Below are 15097 nucleotides of genomic sequence, written 5' to 3'. Positions count from 1 at the left end.
CTCAGTTCCCTATTTAATTTCTCAGTGGCTAGCATATATTGATGGCTGTAGGTTTGCTCCTCCCATAACTGGAAACATGCTCTCTTTGCATTTACTCTATCAAAATCATTCCTAATTTTAAAGATCTCTATTCGGTTTCCCCTCTGCCTTTCCTTTTCCAAGAGAAAAGAGACCTAGACTGTCTATCCTCTCCTGATGGGTGTAACCTTGCAGTTCAGGTATCATCCTTGTGAACCTTTTTTGCATCCTTTCCAGTGCCTCCTATATTATTTTTATATTATGGTGACTGGAACTGTACATAGTACTCCGAGTGTATCTAATCATGGCTCAATACAAGTACAGTGTAATTTCTCTACTCTAAAATTCTATCCCTCTAGAAATAAACCCTATGGGGAACAATATGGCGAGAAGCCCAAAATTGGTTTCACATCATCGTGAAACCAGTTTGTGATCGTCAGCTCCACCCATCAATGGCGGGTCATGTTTCGCCACCACACATCAGAAACTTAATTTCAACACGTTAGCATCTCATTATAAGCCCTGTCCGCTGGAATCATCCCCCCCCCACGCTGGATCATCCAGGCACATTGGCGTGATTGACAACTGTACATAAGCGACATGCACCTGGTGAGGTCCACTTCCCTAGGGACTTCAAGGTTGTTTGTTGCCTACCTTGCATTCGAGGTCACCAGCGCCTGGTTTCTCAGGCATGGGCAGGTCTCTACCTACCAGACCAGCCGTAAGGCGGGGGTGGCTTTTCAGCGGCTGCAGGACTAGGGCTTGCTTAGGGAAGGGGGAGAAGTGGCCTCAGGCAAGGGAAGAGGCTGCAGAGTGAGGGCTGTACTTGGGAAGGGGTTTATCCCAGGGTGTGGGGGCATATGTTGGTCTGTGCAAGTGGCCTCAAGATGGTGAGGGCTGAGGAGGCAGTCTCCAGAGGAGATGAGGCCAGATGGAGATGTGAGGGTGTGTGTGAGGGAATGAGTGATGATGTCCTTTGAACAGGCAGTAAGTGAGATTCCAGTGGATGTGTGATGGCCTTGTGAGTATGAGAGTTTAGAGTGATGAGATGGCCGACTTACCCTGGTGGCACGGATGAGATCATTCATCCTTTTTCTGCACTGGATGGCCGACCTCTTGTGTGCAGCATTGGCGCTGACCACCTCTGCCACCACCTCCCAAACTGAAGTGATGAGACTGACTGGGCTCCTGCAACCAGAATGGGAGTAGAGGACATCGCGGCGGGCCTCCACAGCATCCAGAAGGCATCCCAGGGATGCATCACTGAATCGGGGGGCTGCAGTCTTCTTGGCTTTTGGGGCCATATCTTCACCAGAGCAGTCCTGGGCTGCGAGCACTGAGAAGTGTGTGCGGGGCTGCAGTTTAAGTATGGCGCCCTGCGTGAGGAAGCGGTGAAGTAACAGTGTGGTGGACAAATTGGAGGTGGTGTGTTTCCCGTGGTAGCATAAGTGATGAGGCAGGAACTGGATGATACAGCGCGAAAACCTGCCATTGCCACTGGCGGGCAAAACAACTTTTTTCCTGCTCACTACCACGCTTTGTGCAAATCTGGGATGATTCTGTCCCTAGTGTTTGGCCTGCTTTTTTCTAAATGGGCTTAACGACTTGTGTTGTTACTTTTAGTGATTTGTGAATTTATACCCTCAGATTATAGAAACTAGGAGTAGGAGTAGGCCATTCGGCCCTTCGAGCCTGCTCTGCCATTCATTATGATCATGGCTGATCGTCCAACTCAATAGCCTGCTCCCGCTTTCTCCCCATACCCTTTGATCCCTTTCGCCCCCAAGAGCTATATCTAACTCCTTCTTGAAAACATACAATGTTTTGGCCTATTCCACAGGCTCACCACTCTCTGGGTGAAGAAATTTATCCTCATCTCAGTCCTAAATGGTCTACCCCGTATCCTCAGACTGTGACCCCTGGTTCTGGACTCCCCCTCCATCGGGAACATCCATCCTGCATCTACCCTGTCTAGTTCTATTAGAATTTTATAGGTTTCTATGAGATCCCCCCTCATTCTTCTAAGCTCCAGCGAATATAATCCTAATCGACTCAATCTCTCCTCATATGTCAGTCCCACCATCCCATGAATCAGTCGGGTAAACCTTCGCTGCACTCCCTCTATAGCAAGAACATCCTTCCTCAGATAAGGAGACCAAAACTGCACAAAATATTCTGGGTGTGGCCTCACCAAGGCCCTGTATAATTGCAGCAAGACATCCCTGTTCCTGTACTCGAATCCTCTGGCTATGAAGGCCAACATACCTTTTGCCTTCTTTACCACCTGCTGCACCTGCATGCTTACCTTCAGTGACTGGTGTACAAGGACACCCAGGTCTCGTTGCACATTTCCCTCTCTCAATTTATAGCCATTCAGATAATAATCTGCCTTCCTGTTTTTGCTACCAAAATTGATAACCTCACTTTTATCTACATCTGCCATGCATTTGCCCACTCACTCAGCTTGTCCAAATCACACTGAAGCATCTCTGCATCCTCCTCACAGCTCACCCTCCCACCCAGCTTTGTGTCATCTGCAAATTTGGAGATATTACATTTAATTCCCTCATCTAAATCATTAATATATGTTGTGAATAACTGGGGTCCCAGCACTGATCTCTGCGGTACCCCACTGCCATTCGGAAAAAGACCCGTTAATTCCTACTCTTTGTTTCCTGTCTGCCAACCAGTTTTCTATCCATCTCAATACACTATCCCCAATCCCATGCGCTTTAATTTTACACGCGAATCTCTTATGTGGGACTTTGTCGAAAGCCTTCTGAAAGTCCAAATAAACCACGTCCACTGGCTCCCCCTCATCAACTCTACCAGTTACATCCTCAAAAAATTCCAGTAGATTTGTCAAGCATGATTTCCCTTTCATAGATCCATGCTGACTCTGTCCGATTCTGCCACTGTTTTCCAAGTGCTCAGCTATTAAATCTTTTATAATGGACTCTAGAATTTTTCCCACTACCGACGTCAGGCTGACTGGCCTATAGTTCCCTGTTTTCTCTCTGCCTCCCTTTTTAAATAGTGGGGTTACATTATCCAATCTGTAGGAACTGTCCCAGAGTCTATAGAATCTCGGAAGATGACCACCAACGCATCCACTTTTGTTTTTGCTCCTTTACCCCACTTAGGTTCTTATTTTCCAAGTAATACGTGAACATCTTATTTTTCTTACCAAAATGTAATACCTCACACTTGCCTATGTTGTAATTTATTCACCAATTATATGCCCATTCTGTCAGTTTATTAAATGTTTTGTAATTTGTGGTAGTCTTCCTCAGTATTGGCTACCCCCCCCACCAAATCAGTGTCAACTGCAAATTTAGAAATTCTGTTTTGATTCCAAGGTCAAATCATTTATAAATTGTGAACAGAAGTGGTTCCAGCACTGATTATTGTTGGACCCTAATTTCCATCTTCTGCCACTCTGAATAGCTGCATTTTACTGCCACTCTGCTTTCAGCTAACTATCTATACTGCTCTTTGTCCCCTGACCTCGCATGCTCCAAATTTACTTGTTAGTCTATAACATGGTACCTTTATCAAAGATCCTCTGGAAATAGATACATTACATCTACTGAATTACATTTGTCTACTCTCTCTGTTACCCCTTCAAAAAATTCAATGACGTTGGTCACGAAAAGGCTTTCCTGTTTGAAATCCATTTTGACTATTTATTATTATATTTTTGGTTCTAGATATTTTCCTGTTTTCTCTTTTAATTGGCATTCCATAATTTTTCCTACCCCTGATGTTAAGCTAAGGGTTCTATGGTTTCCGAACTGTGGCCTATCTCTCGGTGTTCAGAATCGTGATGGGGAAATTTATGTTGAATCCAATTTGTAAAAGCTCAAATTGGAGGGCATTGCAATCCCTCCTTCAGTTTTTCTTGGTGGTTGTTCAAAAAATATGGGATAAAGAAGTCCTTGAGTAAATTGGAGCAAATATAACATGTTCATTGTAGAAATGTCATTATGTAGTGAAAAATGAATGGCTGATTGTCTGTAAAATTCAAAAGGCGATTGAATGATTCAAAAATGCCATTTTGTATCAGACTATATAGGGTTTGGGCTTTTCAAGTTTTTGCTGTTGCAAAGAAGGGTGAACTGAAATTCTTCAATTCATTATTTTTAAGAATTGATTTACCATATAATAGCCTAATCTACAAGCCAAAGATTTATTGTACTTTTATGTGCTGACAGAGGAGCAAATAAGGTTTTTTTTAAATAAATTGATGAAGGAAATAAACTTGGAAATAATTGTATTGTTTTCTTACCTGGTTAAAGGTGATATCCTTCAGAAGTCTAGCTCCAAGATATATGTTGCATTATTGTTCATTGCCTTTGTTGGATTGTTACAAATTGAGTTATTAGTTTTGGTTATTCTGCAATCATCCACCCCCTCAAATATCTTTCTAGTTTTCCCTTAAATTATTCCTAGTTCCTTGTTGGCTCCCAGGATATCCAGTTGCTATCTGTTCTGGCCGTTTGGTTTCTGACCCTCTGTATAAACAAATTGAAGCTAAGCTGTCCATGGACCTTCATTGTCCTAAACTTGAGCTCATATTACCCATTTCTAGTTTCTGGCACTCTCCAATATATCATGGTTCAATGAAGGTTCTTGTACAGTATTTTTCCCTGAGAATTCTATTCACCAGAGCAAACAATCCTAGGATCTTCACCCTCTCTTCATAGTTTGGATGACTTAACCTTGGTGTCGATTTGGTTGCTTTATCTGTACTGTCATTTGTACTTGGATAATCTTGCTGTACCACCTAGTATGATGGTCAAGCAAGACTTGACATGCACCCTTACCACAGTTCTCATTGTCATCTCCTGGGATTTTCTTTCTTGATCTGGTTATACGTCCCTGGACCTAATTAGTTTTCATTACAGCCTTGGTCCAAACATGGACAAAAGAGCTAAACTCCAGAGGTGAGGTGAGAGTGATTGCCTTTGACATCAAGGCAGCATTTGACTGAGTGTGACATCAATGAACCCTAGCAAAACTGGAGTCAGTGAGAATCAGGGGGAAAAGTCTCTGCTGGTTGGAGTCATATCTAGCACAAAGGGAGATGGTTGTGGTTGCTGGAGGTCAATCATTTCAGTTCTGGGACATCACAGCAGGAGTTCCTCAGGGTAATGTCCCAAACCCAATCATCTTCAGCTGCTTCATCAATGACCTTTCTTCCATAAGGTCAGAAGTGGGGATGTTCACTGATGATTGTACAATGTTCAGCACCATTCATGACTCCTCAGATACTGAAGCAGTCTACATCCAAATGCAGCAAGACCTGGACAATATCCAGGCTTGGGCTGACAATTGGCAAGTAACATTTGTGCCACACAAGTATCAGGCAATGACCATCTCCAACATGAGAGAATCTAACCATCACCCCATGACATTCAGTGGTATTACCATTGCTGAATGCCCCCCCTCTATCAACATCCTGGGGGGTTAGCATTGACCAGAAATTGAACTGGACTAGCCATATAAATACCGTGGCTACAAGAGCAGGTCAGAGGCTAGGAATCATGCGACAAGTAACTCATCTCCTGACTCACCAAAGCCTGTCCACCAACTACGAGGCACAAGTCAGGAGCATGATGGAATACTCTCCACTTGTCTGGATAAGTGCAGCTCCAACAACACTCAAGAAGCTTGACACCAACCAGGACAAGTCAGCTCACTTGATTGGCACCCCATCCACAAACATTCACTCCCTCCACCACCTACGCACAGTGGCAGCAGTGAATACCATTTACTAGATGCACTGCAGAAACTCACCAAGCTTCCTTAGACAGCACCTTCTAAACCCACGACCATTACCATCTAGAAGGACAAGGGCAACAGACACAGTAGAACACCACCACCTGGAAGTTCCCCTCCAAGTCACTCACCATCCTGATTTCGAAAAATATTGCCTTTCCTTCACTGTCACTGGGTTAAAATCCTGGAACTCCCTCCCTAACAGCATTTTGGGCATACCTAGACCACATGGGCTGCAGCGGTTCAAGAAGACAGCTCACCACCACCTTCTTAAGGGCAATTAGGGATGGGCAATAAATGCTGGCGTTGCCAGTGACGCCCACATCCTGGTAAATGAATTTTAAAAATGAATGTATTGCTGATTTCAGTGACTTACTTCCAGGTCTCCATTCTGTGCTGTCTCTGTAGCCTGGAGCCATTTACATTGGCCCAGATCTCCCAGTCTCTGCATCGTCAGAGGTCGGATGTACCCTGAAGGTGCGCTATGAGGCCCTGTGGAAGTCCCAACACAGTGAATCTGTGGGAATTGCCCAGGAAGTTTGAAATTTCTAATGGGCAATCCCCCTGCTCCCTATAACTCTCCGAAAAAGTGTCTTAACTCTGAGTTAAAATCCAAGACTTCAGACAGTTCCAACTTACTTGGATAGTTATACAGGAAATGTTAGACAGAAAATTCCTAGTCTAATTTCTGGGTAACTATACAGCTGACACCACCGACTCCCCAATCCGACCTGACTAGCCCCGACCTGACAACCACTCCCGACCACGCACCCCCCCAACTCAGCTACACACTTACCCACTTATCTGACCCATCTACCCACTTGCATACTTACTCACTCGCCCATTCACTCACACACTAAGAACCTTGGGGACCTTTAAACACTTACCAGACTACAGCCGCTAATGCCGTAAAAAGGGGTTGTGGCTTCTGTGCCGGTTTCCTTTGCTGCTGTCTATGAGGATACCCACACTGAAGGAGTTCTGCAGGAAGTCGGAGCCTTTTCAGTGTATGGAGGCAAGTGGGTAGTTTTCTGTCTGATCAGGTCGGACACGGGTTATGACTCTGATCAGAAGTTTTAGGCCATTTTTCCAATCTTATCACCTTGTACTTCTCCCGTTAAATACAATTTGCTGCTTATCTGCCCACCATTCCAAATTATCCAGATTTCTTGTATTTGGTTTGTTTCTTCTCTGTTTGAAACATTCCATCCCCCTGCCACCTTAGCTTTGTTTCCTCCCTTAGCACCTAATCATTTGCACACACTATAAATGACATCCTGCTAGCAACCTCTTCTTTATCGTCACAGCCCCATTCACAACTGACCATTGTTTTCTCAAGGTTATCCAATATTTTGTAAACCTCAGAAGCCTGTCTATTTAATCAAAAGCAAAATACTGTGGATGCTGGAAACCTGAAATAAAAGCAGAACATGCTGGAAATACTCAGATACTCGAGGTAATAAGTACACAAGTCTGGCAGCTGGGGGAAATACTCAGATTTCCAGCAGCTGCCAGACTTGTGCATTTAATGCCTTGCTACTTTGTAAACTAATCACTTGTGTGTGGCACAGTATCAAAAGCCTTGCTGAAATCTAAACATTGTATCCACAGAATTCCACTTGTCAACCTGCCCTTACTGGAACAGAGAAATTTGTTAAACATGATTTCCCATCCGTACTGAATCCCTCCGACCTACTTAGATGTTTCACTATCCCCTCTTTAAGTGTGCCTTTTAAAAGTATACCTACACTGATTTACAGGCTCAGTTACCTGTAAGGCCCTGATGCTGCTTTTCAAAACTGATGTTATGTTGGCTACTTTCCAATCCTTAAGCACTGATTTTATTCTAGTGATTCCTTAAGGACAGTAACAAGGGCATGATGTTTCTTTTATGTACCCTTACATGAAGTCCACGTGGTACCTTGACTTCCTTTAATTGCTATTGCCCTAATGTGCCCTATCTGGTATTTGTGGGGTTTTTTGATGCTAGTTCCATTTTTTTCCCCCCACCTCTCAGGAAGTTTTAACTTGCATCCTGGGGAGGTTGCTCATAACCTCCTCCACAGTATAGGAAAGAGGAATTAATTTGGTATATTTACATTTCTTTGATCGTTGCTTATCATTCCATCTCTGGGATCTCTCGGGTGACCCACCCCTGAATGCTCTTCCACCTACTTGCTGCAAATACATTTATTTAGTATTCCCTGCTCCTGTTGTAATTTCTTAACCTGGTCAACTGAAATCATTCATAATCTGCCAGAAAGGATAAATCAGTTTGTGTTTCTAATCAGCAACATCTTTACTCTAATTTGTTTAGAAACCTCTATTGACTGCTAGAAGAACATTTGCTTCAGCCTTCTTTAGATTGTTGGAATTGTGCTTTCAGGCTCAGGCTTCATGAGGAAAAAATTATCAAAGATCGGCGATATCATCTTAGAACCTATCCAAATTGTTTTGTCGCTAAAGAATTAATCGATTGGCTTCTGGATCACAAAGATGCTGCTGACAGGGACATGGCAATCAAATTGATGCAAAAACTATTGGACCACAGTGTCATCCACCATGGTAAGTTCACATGAATAACAAATAACTCAATGTTTCAATGGTTACACTTCCTGTAAACAAATGGTTAAGTGTATATTTGGTTAATGTGATTGTGAGTAAGCCCATATTTCACACCATTAGAATAGATAGGTGCTTGATAGCCAGCACGGACACAATAGGCCAGCGGGCCTCTTTCTGTGCTGTATAACTCTATGGCTCTATGTTTGCCATTCCAAGCAAGTAACTTGATCCCAACCTTCTGATGAAAATAATCTTGCTCCAGCACTAAGTGGTTGGTACAGAAGCGTTTACAAAATGACTTGAGGTTGCGTACCTGCAATGTGTATTATGAACAACCCATGCCCTATCTGATATGTGCTGCCAAGACGCTGATGTGTTGTCACCACACTGCTCACTTTCCAACATGGAATTGTTCTAACTTGGGTTACAATTTTTTTTAAGTCCTGCATGTCAAATAGCAAAGTAAGTGTGTGTGTGTGTGTTCAGAATAAATACTGGTGACTGTATGTTGCATTTTCCTGTTGACGCTTGAAACAAACTTTTTATTACATTTGTTCCATGTTCTCCCAGCTCCACCTGGAATACCTCCACCTGGCGTGTGATAATCTGATCACTTCCCACTCCTGCTTTCGGGAAAAATAATTCCATATTCCGTTTTCACCCTGCTGCACCAAAACTAGTTCCATGTTGAGGTCCCAACCAGCATGTTGATTGATAGTCAAGAAATTTCCAGGGGAGCCCAGTTCTCATATTTCTCAGACTGTGATTTAATAAAGGGCTGGTCAATTTCAGATGGCTATTGAGTTTGGTCATTCGCTATCAACATCCTAAACTTAATAAACAATAAGCAAGTTAGCTTGAAGTGGCGGTTAGTTAAATATTGCAAGTAGAAATAAATAAGTGATGCAAAAAAAGACTGTTCATATTATCCAATGAACTAGATGCCTCTCTCAATACACACTTCTCATCTGCAAACAAACTTGCTTCCATTAGTTGAATTCTGTGAAGATGTATTATGCATGTACAGCAAGATTATCTGATTTTCCGTAATCTGTTAAATGTGGGTTATTCGAGCAGAAGCCCACCCGCCATTCTTTTGCAAGTTTAAACTGTTCAGAGTTCAACATTGCAATGTGGACAAAAATCAACTAAGCTGAAGAACATCTATATATTGGTTTGCTTATTAATTATTACATAAATCAGTCTCGCAAGTTTGTCATTAATTCATTGTTCCTGTTGGTAAAGTCCCTGATCTGGCTGTAGTTAGTTTGAAAGCAGAGTCGATAGAATAAAGGACAGAGTTGATAAAGTAATCTCCTGTAAATTGCTGGTGTGGTATTATGTTACATGTGATAAAACATTCCTGAAGCATCCCAAGCATAATGTTCTCTAATTAGCTGATTCTGACCTGTGTTCCAAAATGTATTAATCCTGGATTTTTCTGTGCTTTCTTTTTAGTTTGTGATGAACATAAGGAATTTAAGGATGCCAAACTTTTCTATCGCTTCAGAAAAGATGATGGCACTTTCCCATTGGATAGCGAAGTGAAGATTTTCACAAGAGGCCAAAGGATATATGAAAAGTAGGTGGATTGTATTTCGGATGGATCTTTCTGCTCACTTATTGCCTTGCAGGAAACGAATGTCTGGGTGTTGAAGCAATTTTTTTAATGCCAGTTCTCAAATCCTTTTATAGTTACAGAGGGAGAAATATTGTAAACTGATCGACTTGAAGACAGCAACTGAATTATTATTTGACAAGTTTAAAAACAAAAAATGCTGGAAGTACTCAGGAGGTCAGGCAGTATCTGTGGAGAGAGAAACAGAGTTACTGTTTCAGGTTGGTGACCTTTTCATGAAAGTGCCTCCATTTTTGTGAGTTTCATTAACTCTAACAAGTGCAATATGTAGGTAAAACATATTAGGGGCTTGGTTTTCAACCAGGGGCCGGGAATCCCGACCCCTGGCTGTCTTTAAATGTAGATGCCCCAATTGAGCCAGTGGCAAGTTTAGCATCCAATTAATGGCGCCGAGCCTTGCCAAGAAACAGGAGCTGCCTGCTGAGCACAATCATCAGAGGCAGGCAACCATGACGGAGCCTGTACTGAGGAGGCAGGACATCGGAGGACCAGCAGCCTCACCGTGTAGAAAAGTGACCAAATGGCCAACTGAAAGGTACTGCGCCTGATTAGAAACAAAAGCCCAGTGGCAAAAATGTTTCATCATAACAAAAATTACTTCATTTTTGCCCGCATTGATCCCAACAGTTATGCAATAACATGCACTAGACTGTTTGGGTTTGGTGATTTAGCAATTGAAAATCACCTTCTGGTCCTCCCCGGCCTGTTAACAAGCTCCTCAAGGAACTGAGGCAGTTGATCTAAGGCAAGTGGGTTCCCAAATCCCGATACACCTCTTTCTGGGCCTCACTTTGAAAATTCCAGTGTATCCTGGAGATGTCGGGACACTGACACGCCATCTGGGCGCACTATTTTCAAAGTGCACCTGCTCCTGTTCCGGCCCTCACGGGCAATTGAAAATTCTGTACTAGAGTGTGTCATATCTTGACTTGGGATCAAGTACCTCGTTTGCTGATTAATTAGGTCTTTAACTGATTGTTGTTACCCTAGTGATGATTGGTTGCCTAATTCTGCTGCTGTCCATTTAGGATGTTTAACAGAATATTTACAGCACCCTTAGCTGGACATTAAGATATGTCAGGTTGTTTGGTTAAGTGCATTCACTTAAATGCATTAAAACACAGATGTGAATTATTGGCGATGAGGGAGCAAGTTAGCACAGTAGTAGGGTAAACCTAGAAGGGCAAGGATGTGAAGGACTTGCTGATTTTAATAGCAGGACCTCATTTCAGTAACCTTGTGCAGTCTCTTGCCCAACCACTGACAATGTTGACAGCCTAGCTGATGGATGAAGGCACAAGCAATTTGCAGGAAGTTGTAGGTGGGGACCCAAGGTGACTGTCCTCAGCAGTCAGGAGAGGCAAAAGGTCATGACCAGTGTTGGTGCATCAGGGAAATGAATATATTGGGGCCACCGTCAGTGGGACAGGGTTGAGGTGGGTGTAAGCCTTTGGGACTGCAACTGTAGTTGTAGATGGGGGGGTGAGCAGGGGCAAAGACATTGAGGCTTTGATATGGGGTGAGAGGGAACATTGGGACCGGAGAGGCTGAAGGCTTGCTTGAGGTCTGGGGAGACCACTCTTGTTCTTCCTGGCCCTCAAGATTTGCTACAAAATATCATCTTCAGCGCTTACCTTAACCATTTGGTGTCTGCTGTCAGGAATCCTATAGTGCACCATATTCCTCACTTAGTGATATCATCGGAAAGCTACTTTTAAATGTTAATTTGAGTCCAACCTGCTCTTTGGGGCAGCATCATCAATGGCCATGATGATTTTTGTTTATTAAATATTAAATTGGGTGGGAATAGGATCGGTTTGCTTAATCCTCATATATTAAACTCCCTCCTACCCACTTTCATGGCTCATAAAATGCACAGCTGACCCATGTGTGACCTTACGAGGGATTGGATTTGCAGTGCATTTTGTTAGCCGTAATGGAGTGCGTTAAGAATGTAGGTATGGGGATGGGATGGTTGGAAGGCCCATCTCCAACACAGTTGCCCAGCTCCCAACATTGTTTAAAGGCTCCCTAAACTCCATCCCTCAGGTCCCCTCCAGCCCATGTCACCTCACGTTCCCCCATGCCACCTCTATGTGCTCCATGCGTCCCCCATAGCCACTCACCCAGTATGCACTATATACAGTTTTCAGGAACCATGCAGTAGCAATGAGAATTATTTTATAACGTTGGAAAAATATTAAACCTCTATCAATCTAAGGAAACTCTGAATTCAAACTCAATACCATTGTTACTGGACCAAAAACCCAAGGGAAAAAAGAGTTGTAATCCTTTAAGTAACTATTAAGTTTGTAAACGAACAAGAAACCACATCAAGGGTATATTCTGTTACTCCTTCTTTCAGTACCATAAACAGGCATTGCCAACCATGGACTTCCATTAGATTGGTTCATGATTATGGTTGGCAAAGTACTGCAGTTGTTTGCCATTGCCTCCTGCAGTATGGCTGAAAAGGAAACTCTTCCACTCTTGCCACCTACCATCAGGCATATTGGAAGGATTTACAGGCTGATAATTAACCTGTTTGGCCATGTTATGAATGCACCTTCCATGACCGTCAAGTCCTGAAGTGAGACTTGAACCAGGAGCTTCTGGCCCAGAGGTAGAGATGCTACCAAGACCTCTATTCTGTTATTTTAGGTTTAGTATAAATTTCAATACTTCTTGGATCAATAAGAACATCCGCTGCGCTGAAGCTTTTGAAACCCAGCCAGACATTCATAAGGGAACAGCTATCATAATAAAAGCTTCCAGCTCCACTTACAGAACCAATATCCATTTCCATTTCAAAGCAGAGTGCCTGTCAATCTATAGAGGAGGAGCAGATGCAGACCATTTTTCCTATTTAAAAAAAAAACAACCAGTTCTCAGTCCACTTAAATCAGAGCACAAAAACATGACAATACCATTAATAAAAATATTTTTTGATACATATGATACTTTCTCCATTGGAAAGGTACTGCAATGCATGTGAACAATTACACAATGCTGGTCAAATGTAAAGGTCAACTTACCTTTGCAGGACAGACCCTGATGACGAATCACCGCATTAAAAATGTATCTACATTACAATACAGCATCTAATTTCCACTTTCAGAATGTCCCAACTCCTCGGCACTTTTTCCGTTTTCTTCATGAATTCTCAAACCTGGCATGCTTTTAATGAGGCCCCAAAACCTCGCACTTTTGGATGAAAATGGTGGGTGGGAGGAAATACGATTTCAGTCCCCCATTTAAAATGGGGAACCCACCTCAGTGCGGGCAGGTTGCAAACTAGGTATTCCCTACCCGCAAAAAAACCAGAGGAAAATGGCATGGGGTCAGGAATGCAGAGGAAAATTGGATTTTCTGGGGAAAAAAAGTCAAAGTGTGGCCACTTGTGGACCAAAACTTCACATCACATCCAGAAAACTTTCGGCCCCTATTATTTGGTGAAAAATGTTAATATTTTGTGGCAATAGGTAATGAAAATTGATTGGAAACCCTATTTTAAAAATTATAATTACGTTAATTCCAGAGAGCCAGTGAATAAGGAAGATTTCAATAATTTGTGCATGTACCATGTCAACAAGTTAAATTCTTAATCACAGGTGGAAGTAGAACAAAACAGGAGAACAAAGAAAGAAGGCTACTCCCTCTATCTCTATTCATCAGAGTTGGACATGTTTTAGCACATTTAACTCTCCAACTTGTAAAAATTTGTTTATACAAACACAAATGAGCCATTTTGGCTGCTTTGGTATTTGGGGGTTGTAATCTGACTTCTGTCAATTAATTGGCTGCATCTCACTACATTTACATTTTTCTTGTGGACAAACGTGGCAGATAGTAATTGCTGAGGTAATTATTCGTACAATAATTGTTGTGACTTTAATCAGTCCAATAATTCTCAAGTGCTTCTAATGTTTATTGTATTTGTGACTCCCAGAGAAATTTGCAATAACAAAAATCTCCCTTGTCTCTTTCTCTTTCTATGGCATTGACTCATTGATGCAACATAAACATCCATTGGGCACCTTCCAATATCCCTCAGGTGGCCAATTTGAGAACCTAAGCGCTCTCTGTCAACAGGCTGTTCAACTGTTAGTTGTGGCTGAGACGGATCCTCCCCTTATTGGACATATGTGTTTCTGATGCAAGGCCACTTTCTTCTCCTTTCTAATAGTGGTGCCGTCAGCAATTGAAGCAATCTCAATTGCCGCTCTAATTGCTTCTGGTTAACAGTATAGAGCCAGAATTGAACCTGCAATTTTTTCAGCCGTTATGACTGCTACTTACTGCCTTAACTGCCCTAATGATTAGAATAGTTTTATTCAATGATTTTTTAAAAATACTTTTTTGTTCATCTCAAAATGAACATTTTCTTTGGACACTTAGGTAGTTTGATTGTAGATGGTAAAGAAAAATGAGCTTGTCAAATTGTTGCCTTTTTTCACTCTCCCTGTTACATCATTGCTTAACTGGTGCTACTTGATGTCGAGTGATTATTACAAAGGTGATAGTTCCCACCATTTCCCTTTCACCATCCTGTCTAGTGCTTCAATTCTGGGTGATGTGACTTCCTGAACTTTGTTTGTATTATGTAAGAATGGATGTCCAATAAATTTGAAAGCTGAACTCAGTGTGCTCTTGTTGCAAACATGAGGTGAAGCTTTCCCAATCAGTTTAGTTGCAGGTACGCATAGCAGTCCAATACATGTTTATATTCTGATGGTACCAGCAATATTAAATATGAACAAGGAGCAGGCGTAGGCCATTCAGCCCCTTGAGCCTGCTCCGCCATTTAATAAGATCACGGTTGACCTGACGGTAACCTGAAATCTGCATCCCACCTACACTGATAACCTATCACCCCCTTGCTTACCAAGAATCTATCCACCTCTGCCTTAAAAATATTCCAAGATTCTGCTTCCACCACCTTTTCAGGAAGAGAGTTCCAAAGACTCGCGACCCTCTTGAATGAAAGAAATTTGCCTCATCTCTGTTTTAAATGGGCGATACCTTATTTTTAAACAATGACCCCTAGTTCTAGATTCTCCCACAAGAGGAAACATCCTCTCCACATCACCCCTC

At 42.4% G+C, this 15097-nt stretch overlaps 1 protein-coding gene across 5 annotated transcripts in view; it reads left to right on the top strand.

Annotated features, from left to right (window-relative positions):
* deptor (DEP domain containing MTOR-interacting protein) overlaps positions 1–15097 on the top strand; it is a 92906-nt gene that overhangs the window by 30222 nt on the left and 47587 nt on the right. For all 5 annotated transcript variants that reach the window (XM_078540178.1, XM_078540179.1, XM_078540180.1 and 2 more), the window contains exons 3-4: positions 8186–8364; positions 9823–9946. In XM_078540178.1, coding sequence (XP_078396304.1) covers positions 8186–8364; positions 9823–9946 — 303 coding nt within the window. The remainder of the gene's footprint in view (positions 1–8185; positions 8365–9822; positions 9947–15097) is intronic.

The sequence above is a fragment of the Cetorhinus maximus genome, chromosome 4 (assembly GCF_964194155.1).
Source record: "Cetorhinus maximus chromosome 4, sCetMax3.hap1.1, whole genome shotgun sequence".
NCBI classification, from domain to species: Eukaryota; Metazoa; Chordata; class Chondrichthyes; order Lamniformes; family Cetorhinidae; genus Cetorhinus; species Cetorhinus maximus.
The sequence above is the reverse complement of the archived record's forward strand: the minus strand, read 5'-3'. Positions and strand labels throughout refer to the sequence as shown.